Source organism: Microtus oregoni, unplaced genomic scaffold, assembly GCF_018167655.1.
Source record: "Microtus oregoni isolate MIOR12 unplaced genomic scaffold, Mior012 000136F_ref0000326, whole genome shotgun sequence".
Classification (NCBI taxonomy): domain Eukaryota; kingdom Metazoa; phylum Chordata; class Mammalia; order Rodentia; family Cricetidae; genus Microtus; species Microtus oregoni.
The window spans coordinates 750,464-775,308 of NW_024544786.1; the positions used below are offsets into that span (position 1 = coordinate 750,464).

The following is a 24,845-nucleotide window of genomic DNA, read 5'->3' on the forward strand; positions in this document are numbered from 1 at the left end:
TAGAGAATAGTTGGAGTTTGTATTGGTTATGTTTTTCATTGCTTTCAAAAATAGCTCACAGAAAGAATATATTTTAGCTCACAGATTAAAAGGGTCTAATCCAGGCTGCAGGGGAATGTGGAAGATTTCACAGTGGCAGGAGCAGGCAGCCGAGACTCCACAACTGGGTAAAAACAGAATGCATGGAGGAGGGGACACTGGCAATTGCTTTTTCATTTTTATTCACTCCTGGAACCCAGTCCATGTAATGATGCAGTCCACACTCCCGGGCAGTCATTCTCTCTACAGATAAATGTTTCTGGGAACATCCTCCCAGACATCCTTGGAGATGTGTCTCCCAGTTGATTCCAAATCCAGTCCGATCGACATCACCGACTAACCATCACCAAGTAGCTAATCCCAGTGTGATCAATGACTTAGAAGTGATCTTTCTGTGGCAGGTCTGATGGGCTGAGCATCATCTCCCCTCACAGGTCCTCTGTCTACTGACTTTGGTCCTGTGATTGTGGTTTCTATTAACCCCATACGCTTAAAGCAAGCTGGGGAGAAGTGGCCTGTTTCAACCCATGTCTTAGGGTCCTGGAATTGATTGAAGACAGATAGGAACTCAAAGCAGGAACTGAAGCAGAGGCCATAGGAAAGGCTTCTTGTTGCCGAGCTTTTGTGGTTTTCTCGGGCTACTTTCTTTACTTTGCTTACATAGCACAGGATCACTTGCCCATGGATGGCACAGCCCCAGCTGGCTGGTTCCTCTGCCAGCAAGTGTTCATCAAGGAGACCTGCACACCAGTCTGATAGAAGGGTTTCCTCCACTGTGGTTCCCTCTTCTCAGATGACCCTCGTTTGTGTCAAGTAGATCCAAACTCAGCTGAGAATGTGAGCTCTGTGTCACAACTTCTCCAGTCCTAGCCGAACCTCAGATACATGGCTCGGCACTACCAACCCAAAAGAGAATTAGAAATTTCACCTCCCAAGAGAAAGGCAGTCTTCCCAGAGGTTATGCCTTCTGAGTTTGTCAACCTCTCTATGTCCATGTGTGTGTGTGGGGGGGGGTGCGAAGGGAGTGGAGAAGAAAGGGAGAAGAGACAGAAATGAAACAACGAATGTCTATTGAAATAATTGGTGATATTTGGTTCCTTTCAGTAGCTGATCTAGAACGCAGAAACAGAGGTGGGATAAAGGCAGCTGGACAGATGCATAAGAAGCCTTCACATCTGTCCCTCCGACCAGACACAGACCCATCCTGCCCAACACCTCCCAAGCTGACTAATCGTGACCACAGAACTAGCTGTCCACTGCCCACACAGGGCTCACTGGGATACTCAGCACTACATTTTGTTTTCCAAATGACGTACCTCTGCTGTTGATCTCAGCTCTTGCCACAATCACCTAGCATGGTCCTTTTAGGTCAGCAGTCCTCAACCTGTGCGTCTCGATCCCTTGGAGGTTGCATAGCAAACATTCTACATACCACATGTTTACCTTATGATTCATAACAGCAGCAAACTTGGAGTTATGAAGTAGAAAATAATTGTATGGTTGGGGTCACCACCAGGTGAGGAACTGTACTAAGGGATTACAACATAAGGAAGGTTGAGACACACAGTTCTAGGCTTTGGTGGCCCTGTGTCCTGCCTCCCACTCTACAGAACTACAGAGTCCCGACTTCCGGGGAGAAGATACTTGCCACTGCCCACCCCAGTCACAAGTGACTCTCTGTACTCTCTCCAAGAGCACTCTCTTCTCCTAGCCTGTGAACTAGGGCATGACCAGTTTAAGTGTTGCCACTTCTAAGGGCTCAGCGCTTGTGGGTTTTGAGCCCTGGGTTCTCACAGCTGTGTCGATGTATCCCCCCCCCCAGCTTTCTCAAAAATAAAAAATCTCAAAATTAAAATTGTATGCTTTTGGGTTTCCAGGTGTGTAAACCATTGTGACACGACTACTACCATCAAGGTAAATCCCATCAGTCACCCTCAGAGTCACCATTATTCCTCTGTGGAGAAAGCATTTACGATCTTCCACCATGCACATTTCCTGTACAGTGAAGTCGTAAACAATAGATGCTGAACATACATGTTTGATATGTATTTAAATTTAAAAATTTGTATCTTATAGGAACAAAAAGTAGAACGTGTTGAAATGGTTAATTTTATAGACCTAGCCCAGACTCTTTATTATGCACACAGTGCTCACATTTACAACCTATACATACTTCAAAGCAGGATACCAAGGTACAGTATAGATTATATACTTAAAATAAAAAATATGTTTTTGCGGTTTGGCTGTATTTACACCTCTATGTTCACATTGTCATCTCTATGCCACCTTCAGGTCACTGGCAACCACTATTGTACACTTTCCTTCTCTTGTGTCCTAATGAAATGGGTCCAACCCAATGCCATGCTTGTAGCCAACAGCATTTGGAAACTATAGTAGTAAGTCATTGCTGCCCAAGGGCAGGCTGTCAAAAGAATAAGCCACCCCTAACAGGCAAACTTCCTCCCTCCAGTACTAACTGCACATGTCTCTGTGGAGATGAACAGCTTACAATGAGTTGGTGGCAATCATACCTCTATCAGACAGAAACAGGCTAAGGCCCTCATGCTGCAGCCCATTAGGAACTGGATCCTGTCAACACCTGGCTCACCTTCAGTCCACCTATGAGATCACAGTCCGTGGGCATCTGACACCTTGATTACAAGTAGGTGTCAGAAAGGGTGAAAAGTGGAGGACCTAGACAAGTCATGCAGATTCCCCAACCAAAGAAAAGCTGGGAGAATAACTATTCTGTAATGCTGGTATATTTGGTTAGATGGACTACATGTCAGTCACTAATGCTGAAGATAACAGGACTACCTGAGGGCTGGGACTGTGGGCAAGTGACAGAGGGCCTGAGTCAGACTGGGAGAGTTTCATGTGGCTCAGTGGACACAGGATGTGCACACCTCTCAGTCAGACTCAGGGTCAAGTCCCAGGTTTGGTATGAGTCATCTCTGTGACTTTGAAGAGGTCATGTGATGCTCTGGACTGGGTCAGTTCTTCCATGAACTTGACTGACACCACCTGGCAAGACCGGTTGAAATCCACACAATTGAACTATCTAAGGATGTATTTGGCATCTTCTTGACCTGAACCCACAACTCTGCTTCTTGTCGTGGTTTCCATATGAGCTGGGAACTCTGTCCTTTTCTGAGGCCAGGCCGGTGAATGGATTAAGTACTATCAATGTCATGACTATATGACTCCTTCTGGCTCCACCAGGTCACAGAGGATATGATCTGTGCACTGCCACTTGGGCAGCCACTCAGGTGTGCATTGATTTAGCCTTTCTGTCATGACCCTCAGATGGTTCATTAAGAAAGCCCAACATCTACATGGCTGGATACATTCCTTACCAGCCTGTGGAGGCTTCTCTTCCATCAGGCATTTCCAAATGAAAGGATTCTATAAGAGACTTTACCTCTCACTCCACACACCATCAATCTACCCTTGGGAATCTACACAAGGGTCTCTAGTTTGCCTTCAGTGGACACAGAGATCTTCCAATTCTCCTCGCCCTGGGGGCCTCGGACTTAGAGTTCCCTCTAGACCCACCCTTTCCCTACAAGGACTTTCATTTGCTTTCTGGGTCTGCAATGCTCACAAGTAGCTGCAGGCTAATCTTCCCAGCACATAGCACAAAAGCAATTGTTCTCTGGACAGGGGGCAGATCAGAGTGGATACATTTGCAAGCAATTCCGGGTGGTTGGAGGAGCCTTATCAAAAGCAGAATGAGGCCATGATGCTGATGCAGAGAGCAAATGTTTCTCTATCTCCCCCTGGAAGCCTGTCTTCTGCCCTCCCTTTCCATTCCTGTCTGTTTTCCTAGTCCTTCCCAGTTCCCCTCCCACCCCCTTCTTTCTTCCCACAGCACTCCAGATATGCGGACATTTACTGTTTCTGCTCTGCTTGTGAGTGCATGCAGGAGTGCACACGCCCAATCACACATAACATACTCTTTGTACAGCTGTAGCTGTTGCCCACTGATGTGTGGCTTCTGTTAGGAACACTGCCATAATTGCCATATTCAGACTCCACTCTAGGGAAGAGCTTTGTCTTGCTGATTTCGGAACAAGCAGTCCCTGTCTTAGGGCACCTTGTACTGACCAAATGAGATGGTAATTATGTATCCACTAAAGTGTGCAGCTCCTAGATACTGCTCTGGAACATTAACGCATACTCTCCCATTTGCTGCCCCCAACTCGAAGCCCAGACACCCACAGAGTAGATGTTGGACAGTGTGTGCAGGTGGAGAGCCAATTTCTATGCGGATTTTGGGCATTCGAGAAATGAATCTTGGATAACCAAATTAACACAGGCCCAAGAGTTGAGGTTCTGAAGCTTCCTGCGCCTTTCAGCCCTGAGGACACTGCAGGAAAGAGGACCTTTAAAGGAAGGGGACCACACCTTACCCATATATGGCTAAGGAGGAGGTGTCACTGGACTAAGAAAAATCCCAGTAGGCAGCTACGGTCTTAATGGAGTAGAGCTTCATAATAAGCAGTCCTCATCACTTTATCCCTGCCCAGCACACAGAAAGAGTTCCAGAATCCCCACTCCCAATTCCCCAGAGCCAGATGTCCCACCTATACTAGCACAGTCCTGGCTGACTTGATAGAAAGCCACTGATTTTGGTGCCATAGCTAGCTAGAAAACACCCTCCTGCACTCTCCTTTTCATGAGGGACCTTTCACAGTCCCTTGGTTTCTGGACCCTGTGAGTTGCTAGGAGGCATGATTCATGTGTCACCACTATTCACACTCATGGTGTTCTCATTTGACTCTCTTGCCTGTGATACCACATCTCTCTGTGACCTTCAACAAGGTGGTACAGTTTCCAGAGCTGACATTCAGTATCACATCTACAGTGAAACCTTTCATTGAGAGCTCTCTGAAATCCTGCATACCTGCACATTCTCTGATCCCAAAGCTCGGGGGACTCGGACACTGCAGCCCAGCTGCAAGGTTCCTAAGGTTATTGCTCTCATGAAGGTCTGTCTCTGATGATCCCTCCTGCATGAGTCCATAGGCTAAGATGCTATTTATCTTCCTGACCTGCTCCTCCCATCATAACCATGATGGTCAATTTTCAAAGCTCAGAGCTACAGTGTAGGTAGACTGAGTAGTATCTGACAGACCAGGTCCTTAGAAATCATCACCCCTGAAGTCACAAGACAGACCCCATAGACTCCAAACCATTCCTGATATGCCCTGCAAGTATCTCAAGGGCTGAACAATGGGTCAGTCCAATTGTTGATCAAGCACTATCATTTTGAGCATCCATCGTCCCAGAGTCTGTATGAGACATAAAGATGTACCCTGCTGCCTCCTGGTAGCCCTGTTTAAATCCTGCAAACATACCATGGAGGAAAAGGCAGCTGCCTATCTTCAGGTTCAAACTCACTGCAGCTGCCTGGTCTTGTCCCTCCAGAGCTGTTCCTCCTCCTTCCCCACTGAAACCAAATGTTCACACATACCAGAAAGCTACTCCTCTAGAAAACATCCCTGACTCAATGACAAACACCAAGCCTGAGGAGTTTCCTGACAGCCAGCAACCCCATGGTCCCTGATCTTCCTCCATTCCTGTCTGCTGTCCTTGTGACTTTCCTGATCTGACCCCGGCACAAGTCCTGGAGGCCACCTCTTAGTACTGCCTGCCTGGGATGACCCACCCACCCTGGGACCTCAATTTCTATCTAAAAGACATTTCTCAATACCTCTCAATATGTCACCCACCAAAGTAGCAAAGTTTAAGGCTGAAGACAGTGAACACCACCCTGGGCTTACAGATTCACAACTCCTTCTTGGAGATACACTCACCCGAGGTTCTTTAAATATATGCTTAGTGTGGCCTTCATTTTCTGTGTCCCTGTTTCTCCTCCAGAGAAACAGACTCTGGAACAAGTGTACTTAAGAATCACTTGAAAAGCTGAAATCTGTAAAGAGCCAGGTCAAGGTCCTTACATCTGGACATAAACAAGGCAGTACATTGCATGTTATGAACACCATGTGATGGTGTTCCATGAGACAACAGATAAATTCACCTAGTCCTGAAAAAAAATGATAAAAACCAAATGTTTGACACTCTGAAGTATGAGCCTACTTTATGCCAAGAAAAACAGAATTGTGTGTATGCATGTGGACACATGCATGTATGTAATGCATGTTTACAGAATTCTTGAAGATACATACCTGCTTGTTGTAAGAGGGCTGGTGACAGTGGAAGGTACATGGCAAGACTATTCTTTGATCTGACACTGTTCCTAGTCCTGGTGTACGTAAGCAAGCAAGATTTAAAGCATTGCAATGTGTCCTAGGAACTGAATGTGCTACCCTGGTGATAAGCAAAGGGCTTCCAACCTTTAAGAGGCTCAGGGAATTTACTTGTGAGGCACAAGGCTGTAGTGGGATCCACCATTGCATGTAGTACTTTCCACAAATAATTACCCGTAATTTATCCAGGTGTGATTCAGGGCTGACAGGATCCTACTGACCTCTCTTCTGTGTAACAGCACTCCAACTGAAAAGTTCAACATTCTCTCTCATCCCTATTCCTTCCCTTGGTTATCTCTGCACGTGATAAAGCTGAGGCTGCCATGAAAACCACTCTCTTCTCATATGTCATGTTTCACATAAGTAAAATTTCAGACAGACTGTAATCACTCATTGATGAGAATCAATCCCACAATGGGAGACTCCTTTTATCATGATCCACCACCTCCCACCTGCTCCCACTCCCTGAAGACCTACGGTACCCTTCAACGCAGGTACATGAAGACAGCTTTTGTTTTCCAAGCGGTGTCAAAGGGAAAACTTGATGCCCGTGCGGCACCAGTTTTTCAAGGAGTAAGCTGCCTTGTTATCCAAATGAACACCACACTCATTTTTCAGAGAAACCCAAAGATGGGCATACCATTCTGCTTCATAAACTGCCATAAGAAATTATCAGAGACAAGATGATTAGAGCAAGGGAAATTTATTTTCTCTTGGTCCTCCAGACTGTCCAGTCCAAGATCAAAGTGCTTCCCAGCTTGGTTTCTGTCGGGTTTCATGCTTAGCCTTCTTCTCAGCAAGTCACCCCATGGCATCTCCATGAGGATTCCTGCACACATAGAGCAAGTCCTCTGCTGTCTCCTCAGATAAGGACTTCAATCCGCTTAAGTCAGCTTCCCACCTAGGGATAACTTCTTCCTTAATTCCACACTAAAGGCTCCAAATCCAGTCAGCTCTGGGGCAGGACTTCAACAACAAAATTGTGAGGGGGCATAGTTCAGTCCAGACTGACACTGATCCATGCTGTCAAATGATGGACACATGTATTATTGCCTTGAGACAGGGCCAGATGCTACTGACCCTCGTCCTGCCTAAGCAGGTAACTGCCACACTCCAGTACTGGTAAGGAAGCGAACCCACAGCACTACCCACATGTGTCAGCCCCTCGAACATCACTGCAGATTTCCGAATCTCCCAACCAGACTCTCGGCATGTCCTAAAGTGGGACAAAATCTTGGCATGGGCCCTTAGCTTAGGATTGAGCCCTGAGTCCTGGGAAACCTCACTCAGAGGCTGCATCATAATGGGCTCAGGGGTTCTCCCTGAGACAGTTCTCATGTCTCGTTCTGCCCCCAGGTGGAGGCTGAGGATGGCACCCAGTGCAGGCAAGGAAACCAGGAGTTCTACTATGGATGCAGGACCAAAAGGTGGTTCTTCTCCTTATCAGCACAGGGCTCTTTGCAGGAGTTTGGAAGAAGCCCCTGCTTGCCACTTCACTTTCCTTACATGAATATGGACGTTGGAAAAATGACGCATAGTTATGAGGCCTTCGTTTCTAGTCCTCACCATTGAGGTCAGAGAATTAAACCCAGATTTTTATTTACATCTAATCATGACATACGAACCCCATATTGTATTCATACAGATGGGCATGAATAGAAATGACAAGCATCGTTTCAGTCCTTCATTGATTCACATGCCAGTAATTCCAAGTTCCCATGGAGCACTGTGAGAGGAAACCCATTTGAGTGCATGGACGGGGAAAGGAGAGAGGACCAAGAAACCTACTCATTTCTTGGGGGAGGGGGATGATGGTCTGCGATTTGGTCAAAAATGTACCTGGAAATTCCTAAGCTTCTATTGGGGTGCTTGGGAAAATTCTGAAAAGGCACAGATGAAAACTGTGGGCTCTTTACCTCCGATGTGCACAGGGACTCTACTCTTCAGGGCACAACAGAGGAGCGGCAGGCACACCTGCTTGCACATCTCCAGGGCTGCTAATCATCTCCTCAGGGACCAGAGGTGGCTTGTCTGGAAAAAGACTTGGTCTGGCAAATTTCACCTACAGTGTCTGCTCCACGGCAACCCCACCCCCAGTTCCTTCTCATGATGTCTCTCCCACCTGGAGTCCACCTAGAACTCTGGAGTGATGCCCATAAAGACGGCAGAACAGAGGTGATGGCTGAAGGTCAGCAGCAGCTTTACACAGCGCTATTCAAAGGCCTAAGGGACCACTCTCCATTCTCCTCCTCTAGTTGGAACTGAAAGGCACTGGAGTAGCCATCCGTTCCTCACAAATGCCGCATCTTCATCATAAGCATCAGTCATGATTTCCCCTACAAGCTTTACAACTCAATGTGGGAAAACCGGTCAAGAGGGGAGAAAGATGATACTGCCTGCTTGAAGCCGGGTACGAAACACCCGGATTGAGTGGCACTAAAGCATTTCCAAGGACTTAGGAAAGACAAGAACCAGAGCAGTGCACACCATGACCCGGAGAGTCCACTAAATGATAAGGATCAAATGCTGTCATCCCAAATGAGGTATGGCTAAAATATCAGTGTGCTTTCTTCTCAGAGTGAGGTCCCTTAGTACATCTCTGCTCAGGAAGCTGCATGTGGCTTGAGCCTGTTGCGGGGGAGGGAGGCAGAGAGAAAACAGAGAAAGACACAGAGAGGGCAAGAGCACCTGAGGAGGAAGAGAAGGGGGGAGGTGTAAGGAGCAGAGAAAGAGACAATGGGAGTGGAAGGGAGGTAGGAACATTGGAGAGGTGGGAGTGGGAGAACAGGAACAGGACAGGTCACATGTCAGCAATGTATCCACTGGATGTGCTGGATGTCCAGAACCGAAACAGGGAGGAACAATGGGGAGGGGCAGAGTGGGCAGGCACTGTGAAAGGAAGTGCTTAGCATTTACACTTGGCCAAGCAGGCAGTTCAGCAGATCTCTCCAAGTCAGTCCTGGAGAAGAGGATCACTGCTGCCATCACACACTCTCGTGCAAGGAAGTCCTAGGAGTCACTGTGGCTGGAACACACACTCCTGGAAGATGATCTTCATTCCCTTCTTTCCACGGCCTGGGCAGGTCAGTTTCGTGTCCATGGGCTCTGGAACATCCTCCAGGGGGCTGGTCTGGAACATCCTCTGGGGATACTGGGGTTTGGTCAGGCCATGGCTCCCACTTCTCCATCCCCAACCAGTAGCCGAATGAGGTAATGGACAACAGTCATGAGGGACCGCAAAGATGAGGTCTCAACTCTCTTTTTCAGACTGTGAGAAACCCACAACAATACTTCCAGGAAGGTAATGTCTTTGCTCACAACATGGAGAACTCACCCAATGGCCCAAGAGGAACCGGGAAGGCTGCTCCTCCGAGAAGGTCCTGGAAGGGTCGGTTCCAGAGAGCCCTGGCACGTGTGTCCAAGTTCTTGAGGTGAGGGCTCTGAGTCAGCCTGCCTCTTACCACTCACAGCAAGTTGCAATGACTCTCTCCCTCTCCCCTAGAGAACACCCCAGCCCTCCCCTCCATTCCCACAGGGCTTCTGAGGGTCCACTTGTCTCTCTGTTTCCTTCTCAGGAGAGGCCGCCGGACAGAAAAAGGCTGAGTCCACTGAGGTCCGAGAACGGGGCCATGGCCTTCTGCTGTCCAGGCCTTTGCCCTCCTGAGAATCTTGTTCAGTGCAGTTGAAATAAAGGCCGTCATGCTTTACAATGTTTTGCCTCCATGACATTTCCTTCACTTTCATACTGACACCCACCTCAGATGAGATGATTTGGGTATCAGACTGGATGTCCCGGGAGTGTTGGTGCGAATGGCAGGAACTAGTGTCTTTCTTACTCCAGCTGAGCCATCCACTCACCTTCTTGAGGCAATGATGCTTGCTGCTTGGAGGTGGTGGTGGAGTCCTTGTTCAATGTGCAGTGAATTTCCCACAGCTCTCAGCTCTGACCCCAAGGGGTACTTGCATGTACTGAAAATCCTTGAGGCGTGATGGAGGTGGGTCTTGTATCTTATCTGTTGCTTTCATTGGTTAACTAATAAAGAAAACTGCTTGGCCTGATAGGACAGAAAATTAGGTAGGCGGAGTAAACAGAACAGAAGGCTGGGAGGAAGAAGCCGAGTCAGGCAGTCGCCATGATTCTCCCACTCCAGACAGACGCAGGTTAAGTTCTTTCCTGGTAAGCCAGCTCGTGGTGCTACACAGACTATTAGAGAATATTATCAATATGTAAGAGCTAGCCAATAAGAGGCTGGAACTAATGGGCCAGGCAGTGTTTCAAAGAATACAGTTTCCGTGTAATTATTTCGGGTATAAAGCTAGCCGTGCGGGCGGTCGGGTGCCAGGAACATAGCCCGCCGCTCCCCACTACAGAGTGGCACCCAACGTGATGGACTAAATACACTTAAAAACCTGAGAGGGCTTTAAAAAAGAAAGGAGAGAGAGTTTAACACAGCTTTTGGGTGTTTGTGGGTGGCTTGCCACAAAGAAATTGCCCTGACTCAGCAGCAGGAAAAAAACTGGTTGTTTTAAAATGCCGGCTTTCTGGGCTGTGCCACCATTGCAATCTCTGTCTGGCTCCTAGGGGAGACAGAGTCTTTGAATGGAGCATTTGGAATAAAGTGCTACGGCTTGCTTGATGGCAATGTGGACTGCTGTGTGCCTGGAACTGTGTGTGGTTCAGGGGCACCAAATGGCTCTAAGGTAGGAGTGGCTCAGCTCTGCCATGCTGAACTGTGCTGGTCTTGGGCAGGAACTGCTGTAATTATCATAATAACAACGCAGTTAAGGTTTAGACTGGGCAGGAAACAGGCTCTACCTATTACGGTATTACATCTACATGGCGCAACTTAAGTTTTTAAGAAGTACTTAACATTTTAAGAACTGCTCCTGGATAGTAAAAAAAAAAAAATACAGATTCACAATAGGACAGATTCAGACCACTAAATGGATCACAATGTTGGATGAGTGTATGTAGGCTTGAGAGAGAGAAAAAAAATAGAGAGAGAGAATAAAGTTAATGCCCTTAAAAAAAGGGTAAAGTCTTGAAAGAGACAGAGTACAGATAGTTATAGATTAAAAGAAATAAAGAAAAATAAACCACGTAAAAATGGAAAATTCACAGAGAGTCTGGATTATGTACATTGTGTTTTCTTTAAAATATTTGACTGTGAAGGAGCTAAGCACAGAGAGACATTTCATTATATGGGCTGCCAAGTGGAACCAGAACGGATATCATGACTTCAGAATTTGGGTCTAAGGATATGATGCTTTGAAAAGGGTCTTCTTTTGTTTTCACAGAGGATGAGACCCTGTGGATTGTGTCTATCCCAATATGGAATGATAAACCACACCCTCCTGAAAGGTTGCTGTGAACACCCTGAAAAAATTACTTTGCTCAACTGCAGACTGAGATGAACCTAGCAGACAGGTTATACTGTGAAAGACCTAAATAACAGCGCCCACATTCAGCAGGAATCAGTTTGGAGAGAAATAACTACGTCCATATTCCCAAATATTGTTTATAAATGTTTTTTTTACATTTAAAGGATGGTATGATATAGATATGAATAATTTTCATTGGTATGGATTTTAAGGTCAATTTTGTTATATGTATATGTATTTCTGATCTTGATTAAGGTATTGTGATTGTATAGTTCATTTAAAATGTAATGTATAATTATGAAATATAGGTTTTTAATGGATAATCATCAATAATAGTCAAGCTTGTAGTCATGTTAGTTAGATTTTCTAGATATATAGAGATATATTTCAGTTAGATAGACATTCTTCATATCTTTCAAAGACTGCAGAATATGGCATTTAAATGTTTTAATAACTTAGGGCTTTTCATGACAATGAGACATGTCTGCTTCTGGCAGCACCAATCTACTTCAAGAGGAAGATGGGCATTGAAGAGGCTCCTTATGGAGTTTGTTTAGGCATTTGGGCAAGAAACTGCTCTTGCCTGGACTGATGCATGAACTGGACACAAAGAACCTGCAGAGAGAGGACTGCTGAACTTGCCTAAAGGTGAGATGGTCCTTTGGGGTTCCTGACTCATGAAAGAGTCTGCAAGACATTCTGCAGGACACAGCAGATAGTGACTGAACTGCCTTTGAAATTTCCTGCTTCATGGAAATGTCTGCTGGATACTATGGGCCTGAAGGCTGAAGATGGATGCCCCAACAGTAGAGAGGAACTTTGGATGACTGTTCAGGTAGCGAGATGTCTCTGTCATTTCTAGAGTTTGGATTTCTTGTTTGCTTAGGTAATATTATATCCTTCTGGAGTCTTTGATGGAGTTGAAGAATAAATAGATAGTTATAGTTTTCCTTAGTTATGATAAAAGATAAAGTAGATATAAATATTGTAACTGTAATTCTTACTTGATAACTGTTTTGCTATATGTAATTTACTATGTTAAAGTTAAAGCCTTTCTTTTTTTGTTTAAACAGAAAAGGGGGAAATGATGGAGGTGGGTCTTGTATCTTATCTGTTGCTTTCATTTATTTTCAATAAAGAAAACTGCTTGGCCTGATAGGACAGAAAATTAGGTAGGCGGAGTAAACAGAACAGAAGGCTGGGAGGAAGAAGCCTAGTCAGGCAGTTGCCATGATTCTCCCACTCCAGACAGATGCAGGTTAAGTTCTTTCCTGGTAAGGCAGCTCGTGGTGCTACACAGAATATTAGAAATGGGTTAGATCAATATGTAAGAGCTAGCCAATAAGAGGCTGGAACTAATGGGTCAGGCAGTGTTTAAAAGAATACAGTTTCCGTGAAATTATTTTGGGTATAAAGCTAGCCGTGCAGGCGGTCGGGTGCCAGGAACGTAGCCCGCCGCTCCCCACTACAGAGGAGGGAATAGCATGTCTCTGCCCCCCTTTCACTGCAAAATATCCTCATATGGAGAAATACTTTGCCTCATTTATGAATGGGTAGTGGACGAGTCAGTTTGGGGAAAGCTACATGGTGGAGGTTGCATAATGGGGAGCAAGTAACTTGTAGAAACACTCCCTGGATCCTGCAAAAGGGCTTTAGACTTCCATGCTCACAAACAGTTCCCAGACAACCCCCTGCCTATCAAAACAGTCGCCCTCCAAGGGACAGCCTTTTCTCTAACTACACATGGTTTGTCCTATGTGGGCCTTTCTTGCATTTCCTTGGTGATCTTGAAAGATAACAAAACATAGTTTCCTCAGGACAAGACGTCAGTGGAAGATGGAGCATAGCTGAACCATTGATCCAACATGGAGGAGACCATGTTAGAAATGGCAACAGCTGAGCTGGAGATATGGCTCAGTAATTGAGGCCCTGCTGCTGTTGTAGAGGACCTGGGTTCGATTCCCACCACCCACATCATGGCTCACACCTGAGTATAACTCTAGTTCCAAGAGATCTAACTGACCCACTCTTTGACCTCTCTGGGCACCAGGCACCCACAAGGTGCACAGATGTGTGAAAAACAACCCTGCACATGAAATAAAAATAATTAAAAACAAATTGCAACACCAGTTATCAGAGACTAGGGAAACAATGTTGTGGACTTCAGAAACAACAGGGAATTGGACATCATGGGGGATCCTCAAAATACTTTATTTTCTGTGTAAATGGAGACCAGGACTCACAGTTCCTCCTGGAGTGGGCTCAGCCTTGTAGAAATGGTGAAATTATTGTCTCCACTTGTTCAAGGGAGAGCAGAACACTGGGGTTGCTTGTTCTTCTGTTGGCTCACCCTTTTCCATTCTGCCACATCAGGCTTTCTCATGTTCTTTTGCATCTAGGTGGAAATAAGTCTTGATATATCTGTTGAGTTCTGTACCAATATTATTCATACACCTCTTCCAAAAAAGAGAACAGTTAATTTAGGTGGGATGACCTTGGTATTTGGAGATTGGGGGAGGGGAAGAGGTCATTTACAATGTAGGCATGGAAATGGACCACATCCTTAGGACTTTTCATGGGACAGCCGAGCTTGCTGAGGTGCCTATTAGGACTGTGGGCTATAGACAATGAATCCTCCATGGCTATATTTGAGAAAAACTGACTGTAAGAAGTACAAAATGTACAGCATCCACTATGCAGCCTTCACCACTGACAATGAGCTGTGAGGCTGCAGATGCAAAGGAAACCTTTTGGCATCCCAAAGACAGGGTTTAGATTGACATCCTCATATCCACACCCAAAAGCCCTATTCTAGAGAAAAACAGACCATTCCCACAACACCCACCCCACTTCAACCTCAGATTCCCATAGCACCATCGCCCCCAGTCCCCCAGAAAATATCTCTCCTTATTTCCTTCACAGGAATGAACCAATGAGGGGCTTTAGATCCAGTGATCTCTGGACCCCACATATCTCATTGGAGGCCCCAAGATTGCTGCTACTAGATTCCATGGAGTTTGTGTCTAGAGGACAAGAAGTTTCTAAAGGGGCACCAGCACATAAATGAAATGTGACCAGCAGCCTGCAAGGGTCAAAGTATTCACAGGGCAGCTACTAGGCTCCTGATATCCACTAGAAGCTATCCTAAGAAAGCACAGGAAATGTGGGTCCTTCAAAAGCCATGCTGTATATACAGGCCATCAACTTTGGGTGATGTGGGATTCCTCTCTGTATAATGTGAATACCACTGGTGAATAAAAAAAATGCCTTGGCCTGTTGATAGGGCAGAACTTAGGTAGGTGGGGAAAACTAAACTGAACTCTGGGAGAAAGGAGGCAGAGTCAGGGAGAAGTCATGGGACTGCTGCCAGAGAAAACATTCTGGAACCTTGCCAGTAGGCCACAAGCCTCATGGTAAAATAAAAAATAATGGAGATGGGTTATTTCTAGACATAAGAGCAACCTAGCAATACACTTAAGTAACTGGTCAAGCAATGATTTAATTAATACAGTTTTGTGTGATTATTTCAGGGCTGAGCTGCCAGGAAACAAACTAGCAGCCTCCCAACAACAAATTGGCATGCCAATGTGGTGGACTAAATCCATGTAAAACCTAAAAAGCTTAAAAAGGAATCCTAGACACAAAACAGAGTTAACCATGGTTTAGTAGCAGCATGTTCTTGGGTGGGTTCTGTTTGCTAGAAGCAAGCAGAGGCATGGCTCCTTCAAGAGAGATTTCCTGATTCAGTGATAGTAGAAAAAAAAAGCCATGCTTTTGAATTGCTGGTTTTCTGGACTGTGCTGCCAACATGACCTCTGGTGTTTTCAGGAGGTCCGAGCATTTAAATGGTGGTTTGTGAGCAGATTGCTACAACTTGCTTAATGGCAATAGAGATAGGCTGTGTGCTTAAAAATGAGGCTGTGAGCATGACTCTCAGAGGTAGCAAACAGCTCCACCATGCTGGACTGGACGGAGCAAACAGAAAGTACCATATTTCCTCGAGCAATGGTGCCGCTTAAATTCATAACAAGCGCTTATCATTTTAAGAAGCACTTTTGGTCAGAAAGTAATTATAAATACACAAGAAAGACAAATTCAGATGGAAAAGACCTCTAATTGGGTCACAGTGTTGGATAAATGTACATAGGCTTGGAAGAGATAGTAAAATGAATATAGACAGTTATAAAAACAAGTAAATGGTTTAAAAAAACACAGTCTTTAGAGAGACAGAGTATAGATTGTCATAGATTAAAGGAGTAAAGATAATAAAATAAATATTAAAAAGTAATAGATTTAAAACAAATAAGCCACGTAAAGATGGAGAACACACACAGAGACTGGATTATGTATATTATTGTATTTCCTTTGAATTTTTTGACTGTGAAGGAGCTAAGTAACCAACATATACACTTTAAAGTATCTTGACTTCAGAATTTGAGTCTAAGGATATGTTGCTTTGGAAAAGAGGTTCTTTTATTGTTTCCTCAAAGGATGAGAACCTGTGGATTGCTTCCAGACTAATATGGTTTGATGGACCAATACTCCCCGAAAGGTCACCTTAAACACCCCTCAAAAATTACTTTGCACAGTAAACAGAATGAAGCAGCTTGGAAAGAACTATGCCCATATTCCCAAATATTGTTTATAAATGTTTATTTACATTTAAAGGGAGATATGTTATAGAGATTTGCATTTGGTATGGATCTTGGTTTATTGATAAAAATTTAAGGATAATTTTGTTATTCTGTGTATATGCATTTTTGTTCTTGATTAAGATATTGTGTTTGTCCAGCTCATTTAAAAATTTAATATATAATTAAGAAATATAATAGAGAATCATCTATAATAGTCAAACTTGTAGTCATATTAGTTAGGTTTTCTAGATATATAGAGATATATTTCAGATAGATAAGCATTCTTCAAACATTTAAAAGACTACAGAATATGGCATTTAAAATGTTTTAAGAGCTTAGGACTTTTCATGACAATGAGACACATATGCTCCTGGTAGCATTAATATATTTCAAGAGGATGATGGGTATCAAAGAGGCTCCTTTTGGAGTTGGCTAGACATTTGGGAAAGAAACTGCTCTTGCCTGGACTGCTTGATGAACTGGACATGTAGGTGCCGCAAAGATATATCTGCTGAACTTGCCCATAGGTGAGATGATCCTTCAGGGTTCCTGCGTCATGAAAGAGTCTGCCAAACATTCTGCAGAAATACAGAAGAAAGTAACTGAAAAACTGCTAATATACGCAGAAGTATCTTTGAAATTTCTTGCTGAATGGAAAAGTCTGCAGGATACTATGGACTTGTAGGCTGAAGATGGATGCCCCAACAGTACAGAAGAACTTTGGGTGACTGTCCAGGCAGTGAGATTTCTGTCAATTCTAGAGTTCTGGAAGTTTTTTACAATGTATTCCCTGTTTACTTAGGTAATATTACATCCTTCCTGAAGTCTTTGATGGAGTTGAAGAGTAGATAGTAATAATATAGTTTTCCTTAGTTATGAAAAAAGATAAAGTAGATATAAATATTATAACTGTAATTCGTGCTTGATACCTGTTTTGTTATATGTAATTTTAATATGTTAAAATTAAAACCTTCCAAGGTCCAAATGAGGAGCAGAAGGAGGGAGAACATGAGCAAGGAAGTCAGGACCAAGAGGGGTGCACCCACCCACTGAGACAGTGGGATTGATCTATTGGGAGCTCACCAAGACCAGCTGGACTGGGACTGAAAAAGCATGGGATAAAACCGGACTCTCTGAGCATGGCAAACAATGAGGGCTGATGAGAAGTCAAGGACAATGGCACGGGGTTTTGAACCTACGTAATGTGCTGGCTTTGTGGGAGCCTAGCCAGTTTGGATGTTCACCTTCCTAGATATGGACGGAGGGGGGAGGACCTAGACTTCCCACAGGGCAGGGAACCCTAACTGCTCTTTGTACTGGAGAGGTAGGGGGAAAGGAATGGGGGGGAGGGGGAGAGGAGTGGGCGGAGGGGGGAGGAGTGGAGGGAGGGGGAGGAAAATGGGAGGTGGGGAGGAGGCAGAAATTTTTTCATTAAAATAAAAAAATTAAAACCTTCCTTTTACTTAAACAAAAAGGGGGAGGGGATGTGGGATTCCCCTCTGTATACTGTGAATACCATTGGTGAATAAAGAAACTGTCTTGACCTGTTGATAGGACAGAACTTAGATAGGCAGGGAAAACTAAACTGAATGCTAGGAGAAAGGAGGCAGAGTCAGAGAGAAGTCATGGAGCTGCCAGAGACAGATACACTGGAACCTTGCCAGTAGGTTACAAGCATCGTGGTAAAATATAAAATAATAGAGATGGGTTAATTCTAAGAGCTAGCTAGCAATATGCTTAAGTAATTGGCCAAGCAGTGATTTAATTAATACAGTTTCTATGTGATTATTTCAGGACTCAGCAGGCAGGAATGAAACAAGTGGCCTCCCCCAACATTTGGGTAGAGCTACACTTTCATCAGATCCCTCTCTATTCATGAAAACCTCTGTAGCCCAACCAGATTGGATTGGTGCTGCGGTCTGGCCACCAAGGCTTATGCTGGCTCTGCTAAGACATAGTTCTCTCTCATTTCTGTCAACAGTGGTCCACAACACCAACAGAAAGCTTTACAGCTGCCCCCACACAAGCCTTTTTCTTTTCCAACTTATGGAACCTCACTGTAATCCTACCACTGCCCTCATAACACACTGGCTCTCCCAGGCCTCAGGAGACAACCTCTGCTTTGTGCCCTTGCCTCAGGGGACACTCTCTGTTCTGGTGAAGAAGCACTTGCTCCTTGATGTAAGTGTTACTTTCTATGTGTTGCTTTCATTGGTTAATTAATAAAGAAACTGCCTTGGCCCTGATAGGACAGAAATTAGGTAGGCGGAGTAGACAGAATAGAATGCTGGGAGAAAGAAGCCGAGTCAAGCAGTCGCCATGATTCTCCCACTCCAGATAGACTCAGGTTAAGATCTTTCCTGGTAAGCCACCTCGTGGGCTACACAGAATATTAGAAATGGGTTAGATCAATATGTAAGAGCTAGCCAATAAGACGTTAAAACTAATGGGCCAAGCAGTGTTTAAAAGAATACAGTTTCTGTGTAATTATTTCGGGTAAAGCTAGCCGGGTGGCGGGAAGCAGCCCCTCCGCTCCCACTACTACAGCTCCTTTCCTGCCACTCATTGGAAAGGACGGGTCAAGGACCCAGAGTGTGCAGGGAATGAGCTGCACGTGAGCCAGAGTCCAGAGCACGGACCACAGCTGCTGCTGGTGGGCCTTCCCTCTGGCAAACCCCAAGTCAAGAGTGTCTAGTCCCAGTTGATCCTCATTTATCTCCTCTCTCGGCCACAACTCGAGAGTGTGTCTCCTGCACACGTGTTCTTGCCCTCTCACCATCCCTCCAGTATCCTCTAATTCTAGCCTTCCAGTTCCACGGAAGCAGGGAGTCCACCAGTTGTCCACAACATCCCGACAGGGGGTCACTGGCAGTTTTTACATCTCTAGTGCTGCCTCTCTTGGGGGCCGTTACCTAATGCCAATGAAGCCTGCTGCCTCCCAGATGCCTGTCCTCTGGGCTCCCTGACCACCCCGGTCAAGCCTGCCTGCCGCATCTACCTCAATTATTTACACTGAGAGCCCCAACTAGACTCTCAGATGTGGGGCAGAGCCTGAGTCTGCTGCCTTGCTCTTCCAGTGCCCAACACAGTGCCTCACATAATGGTCACTAGGACACGGGTTAAATAAATGAGTCCATGAGCAAGGTGTCTAGTTCAATTTTATTTTCCCCTACATTCCAGAGCTCTAGGTGAATACAAGTAAACATTAGCTGGTTCTGCTGTGCCAGGTGTTGGCCACATTTGTGTTTTACCTCTGAATATCTGGAGGGGGAATCACAGCGTTACGACTTCCGTCAGCATCTCAAGGAGCTACTGACTCGACCCCAGGATGTTTCAGACATAAAATGACAGTGTCACAATTGTTTTGTATAAACAAAGAAATCTCCCGTAAATAAGGAACAAAGAAACCCTGGATGTATGCCAAGCATAACCGTGGACGCTCATACTTAATCATACGTCTAGAAAAGCAAGGCTTTGGGAAATGTTTTACTATGCCTTTGCTTCCACTCTGATCTGACATGTACATATCGAGGCACTTTTGACTTATCTTATGGCTGCGGGGATGAAACCCACAGCCTTGCCCATTTGAGGAAAGTCTTCTACCACTCAGCCACATCCTCAGCCTTCATCACTTAGTTCTCATGCCTTGAGGCTTCGCAACTGTTTCTCAATGAGAAAGAGGGTAGCTACAGAGAAAGCACAACCTTGCCATGTGCAGACTAGGCACTAAGTCACCAGGAAGCACAGCCCTGGAGCAGAATGCTATGTGTCCTTCCTCACCCTGCTCTAGCCCTGCACTTCCTAATCAGAGCCACAGGGCCTACTGCTCCAGCACCCCTTTGACTACTCACAACAAAAGCAAGGAAGCCTCAGCCATCCCTGGTGGCGGCAGAAGCCCAGACTCCGACCTGAGATGGTGACTGGCCCCTGCACTGTCCATCACTCCGGCATGGCTCTAGCCCTGGCCCTGGCACTTGCCCTGGCACTGGTGCTGATGCTTGCTTGCTTCAGCCACGGCAGGGGCCCTGGAACTGGAACTCGCACTAACTCTCGCACCTGTCACATCATCACCAGCAGCTGCTTCTCGGCCACCGCACTGTGAGCACTGGGCACTTCCTCCTCTTCTTTCAAGGCCTCATTTACTGCCACAGCCAAGGCTCTGGGCCGGGTGTCATTCACTTGGGCCACAAACTCCTGGCCTTCCATCTGTCTTGTTTCCTTGGAGGGCCCCACAAGAATACTGAGAGACAGCACTGGACTGCTGGAGGGCACCTACTCGTGCACCACAAACTTGTGCTGCACACAAGCTCTGGCCATTCCCTTTGGTGACGGCTCCCCAAGGACGGGATGCTTTTTAGGCGAGCATACCTCCAGCACCCTCCACACCTCCCCGAACACCTCCTCTGGGACACAGCTGGCCTGCACGAAGATCAAGTCCGGGATACTCAGCAGAAAGCCCAGTCTTTGGCGTGCTTGCCCTGGTCTGGTCGCCTGTCAGGCCCCCAAGGCAGGGCAGGCTGATTTTTTTTTTTTTTCCTGTTAGGGACATAGGCGTGCTCTGGAGGGCCAAGTTCCTTCACCTAGACCCAAAGACTAACTCGGGGAGGTCAGAGGTTCTCTTGAAAATCTCGGGGAAGAAGCTCCTGCACCTTTAGGATGACACACTTCAGCATGTCTGCCCTTTTGATCCACACAGTCTTCGCGTTCTTAGCCAGCAGGTACTGCGCCAGCAGCTCAGCTACTTTCTAGCTCCCAGGGCTCTGGGCATGCGCGCCAGGGGTGGTGGGGCCCGCGGGGTGCTCGGCGGGGGATCCCCTAGGGGCTTGGGGGGTCCACAAAGGAGCTCGCAGAAGCACCTGGGCGGGGGAGGGGGGCTACGTGCCTCAGAAGAAATGCTCTTGGGGCTCCGGGCAGCACTTAGCGTCCCCGCTGCCGGCGCCCCCGCGGGGTTTCCTGGGCAAGGAGGAGAGAAGGAGGCCAGGGGCCCTCTGAGACCCGCAGGCCCTGGGTGCCACCTCTACCGCGGACGTTCTCACCTGCGGCTTTGGCTGGCCCGGGAAGCAGGAACTCGGGGAGGAGATGCGCGTCCACGGGCATTAGGCGGCCGGCCCGAGCGCTGGCTGCGAGGCCGCGAGGACCGTGACGTCGCCGCGGACGCTGAGGCGGCCGCCGAGGACACCCGCAGCCCCTGGGTCTGGAGTCCCAGGCTGCGGCCCTCACACCCCGAGGACCAGGAAGCGGGCAGGGGAGGGGGCGCAGCCTCCGCCGCGACCTGTGGGAACGCGCTGGCGCCGCCCCGCAGCGCCTCTGCCGGCCGGGGACGGTACTGCAGCCCCGGGCCGGAAGGGTGCGGGGGCGCTGCTCCCAGAGGTGGGGGCCGCTGAGGCCAGCCTTTCAAGAGACCAGAAGCCTCGGGACCACACTCAAAGCAAGCCTGCCTTCCTCCCTATTGGCTGTTACTGGGAAGAATCGGTCCTTTGGGATCACCTGTGTCTCCCTCCCCCTGCTCCTCGAGGAGCCAGCTCCCTAGGAGACAGATGGCTCTGCTCCTGAGTGGAGGGAGGCCTTTCTCCAGCAACAGGCCCTCCTGCTTCCTCTAGGCGTGCTCCACTTGGGAGGGCTGCGGTGGTCGCATGCCCTTTCGGTATGTGGCCTCTCCACTACACAGTCCAGAGAGACATTAAGTATAATCTAACTTTCCAGAGCCCATGGCATCTTTGTTTACTTAGTCCTCTGCCTCCCACTTCACTGGACCTCTTTGTTCCCCCACACAGTACTTTCTTTCCTCAGGCCTGTCATCTGACATTCAGGAACCTTCAATAAACCCTGAGCACAGAGGTCAGCTCCCAGGCAGCCCACAAGGAACCAGAAGATTTCTCCACCCCAGCCGTTGGCTCTTTTTGTTGCAGCGTGTCCAACAGGTTAGAATTCCGTTTAAAGCCTACCCTTTCTAGACAGTAAGCTATCAGCCTCTTTTTCTTAATGTCTACGACTGGCTCTGTATCCCTATGAAATGGTCCCTGAATTTCCACATGATGCCGATGCTTCTGTTTTTCAAATTTCTCCCGCTGCTGGCATTTTATTGCTGCTCCTCCTGTTATGGAGACTTGAGCATGTTTTATCGTCTGAATAAAATAATTTCCCCTCATTATTCTGTTTTCAAATCTTTTGAAAAATCTTGTCCTCTATATGAATATCATGGTCAAAATTTGCTAATATCAAGACGTCCATGGCTTGATTTGCACCAGGATAGCCGGGTATGTAGAGCTCAGCACCAAGGACAGTTAGCATCTGGAAAATGTGCAGGTTATCAACCACAAAAACGTACGTCCTGCCATTGATTCTGGCTTCTATTCAGGGTACTTCAGTTTTCTTTGTAAGTTGCCTTGAGTACCTATTGCATTTTTCTGATGTTTTTCAATGCCCCCTTTTGTTTTACTGTTGCTCTGAGTTGGATATTTCCCCACCGTGTGTTCTAATTATTTTTGACATGTCAGAAGCCCGGTTGTCTCCTATCTTTAACTGATCTGCTATAAAGCCATATGAACAACAACTGCCCTTAACTGGAATTCGCTCTCAGTGGGTGTTCATTGCATGCTGCAGTTCCTTTATGGCTTTCTTCTTTCTAGTCACTCTGACTAGGACTGTGATACTTTGTTGTCTAATGTTCCTCCTATGAAATTTCTGCTGTTGTCTTTATCCAGAGGGAATCTAGTGCCTTTAAACTAAATGCAGTAGGTTGTGGGTTCCTGATGTCCCTAGAGTTCATTTCCTATCTATTGTTTGTCCTGGTCCAAATCAGTTTTCCTTTGTCCGGCCTGGTGGCAGAGGAGCTGGTAACGGTTACCCTTTCTCCTGTGCCAGCTAAGCAAGCGCTAGGTGCTGTAGGTGTCAAACACTGGAGTGGTCCGGCAAGTCCCAGCAGGGACGTACTTCCCTTCCATTCCAGCATCCAGGTTAGGGTGTTCACTGTGGGGAGGTCAGAGGTCAGCACAGATAAACTCCAGCTGCCCCTCAGGGCTTGCTCGCCTTCCCATGGTTGCCTGTCTTAGGGTTTCTATTGCCGTGAAAGACACCATGACCAAGGCAACTCTTCTAAGGAAAACATTTGATTGGGGCTGGCTTACAGTTTCAGAGGTTTAGTTCATTATCATCATGGCAGGACATGGTGGGGCATGCAGGTGGACATGGTGCTCTGAGAAGGCGCTGAGAATTCTACATCTTGATCTACAGCAGCAGAAGGAGGCTACATCACTGGGTGTAGCTTCAGCATATGAGACCTCAAAGCCCACCCCCACAGTGACACACTTCCTCCAACAAGGCCACTCCTGCTCCAACAAGGCAACACCTCCTAATAGTGCCATTTCCTATAGGCCAAACATTCAAACACACGAGTCTATGGGGGCCATACCTAATCAAACCACCACACTGCCCCTGGGGGACTCACCCCTCCATGGACCACCACGCTCCACAACTCTGCAATGGAGGTCTCTTCTATAGAGTCACACAGACCCTTATTCTCTGGCAAGTTTCTCCATCCCGGGACAAAAAGATCTTTTCACATCCATGCTGTCTCCAAGAGGTCTGATTGCAGCCAGGGAGGGAGGGAGTGCCTTCTCTTACTCCCGCGACCTCTGTCCTTTCTCATCCTACAGGTAGGAACTACTCTTTTGTAGCCATAACTTTTGAACTCTTAAAGGTGCTTTTTCACTCTCTTGACTGCTCAGGCAATCTTATACTCCACATAACAGCATTGTCTCTGCCTCCAGATTGGACCCTCACCCGCAAGATAATCATCACCAGAAAAATTTTCCACTAAACAAAACCCTGTGGAGTTTTATTTGGACAGGAATTTTAAATCCCACTCAAAGGTGTTTCAGTATCAATGATTCACATCGTTTCTCTTTGGGTGGCTTTTAACTGTTAAAAACAAGAAAGAAAAGAAGAAGAAAGCAAGCCAAGGGAACATGCTGGAACCTCTGACTGTGCACTCATTAAAATTCTGCCAGCAGTACACAGTCTTCTCTGCCTTGGTCACTAAGCACAGGCAGTTGGACACTTGACGGGTTTCACCTATGTTCTGGACTGGAGCCCAGGCACCTCCACTGAGAAACTGTGCCTTCTCGTTACTTCACCCCTGATAAAATCAACCATCAGCCCAGCGAGATGTCTGCCACTTACCTCTGCCCACAACCAGATGAGACTGTGTTCTGCAGTCCAAGAACAGGCAAAAAGCCAAGGCCAATGCACTTGCAATTGCAGAAGAGCCACCATACAACAACCCACACTGCCAGCAGCCTGCTGCTAGCCATGCTCATAGGGAAGGGATGGAGTCCCAGGTCTGTCCTGCTCTGTGCATCACTCTATATGCTGTTGCTGAGACTTAAGGCACTCCAACCCACACCATTGCCACATACAGCTCATGTTCGCATGCTCTAGAAATTCAAGAGGCAGAAACAACAACAACCAAAACAAAAACATGTCACCAATCTGTCCTCAGTCAGGCAGGAATTGAAGT

At 46.6% G+C, this 24,845-nt stretch overlaps 1 protein-coding gene across 1 annotated transcript in view; it reads right to left on the bottom strand.

Moving 5' to 3' along the window:
* LOC121444666 (doublesex- and mab-3-related transcription factor C1-like) overlaps nucleotides 1-24,751 on the bottom strand; it is a 65,584-nt gene extending 40,833 nt beyond the window's left edge. Inside the window, exons 1-2 of the mRNA XM_041646572.1 lie at nucleotides 24,745-24,751; nucleotides 21,364-21,718 (exon numbers count right to left, since the gene is read on the bottom strand). Coding sequence (XP_041502506.1) covers nucleotides 21,364-21,718; nucleotides 24,745-24,751 — 362 coding nt within the window. The remainder of the gene's footprint in view (nucleotides 1-21,363; nucleotides 21,719-24,744) is intronic.
* Between the last annotated feature and the right edge of the window lie 94 nt (nucleotides 24,752-24,845).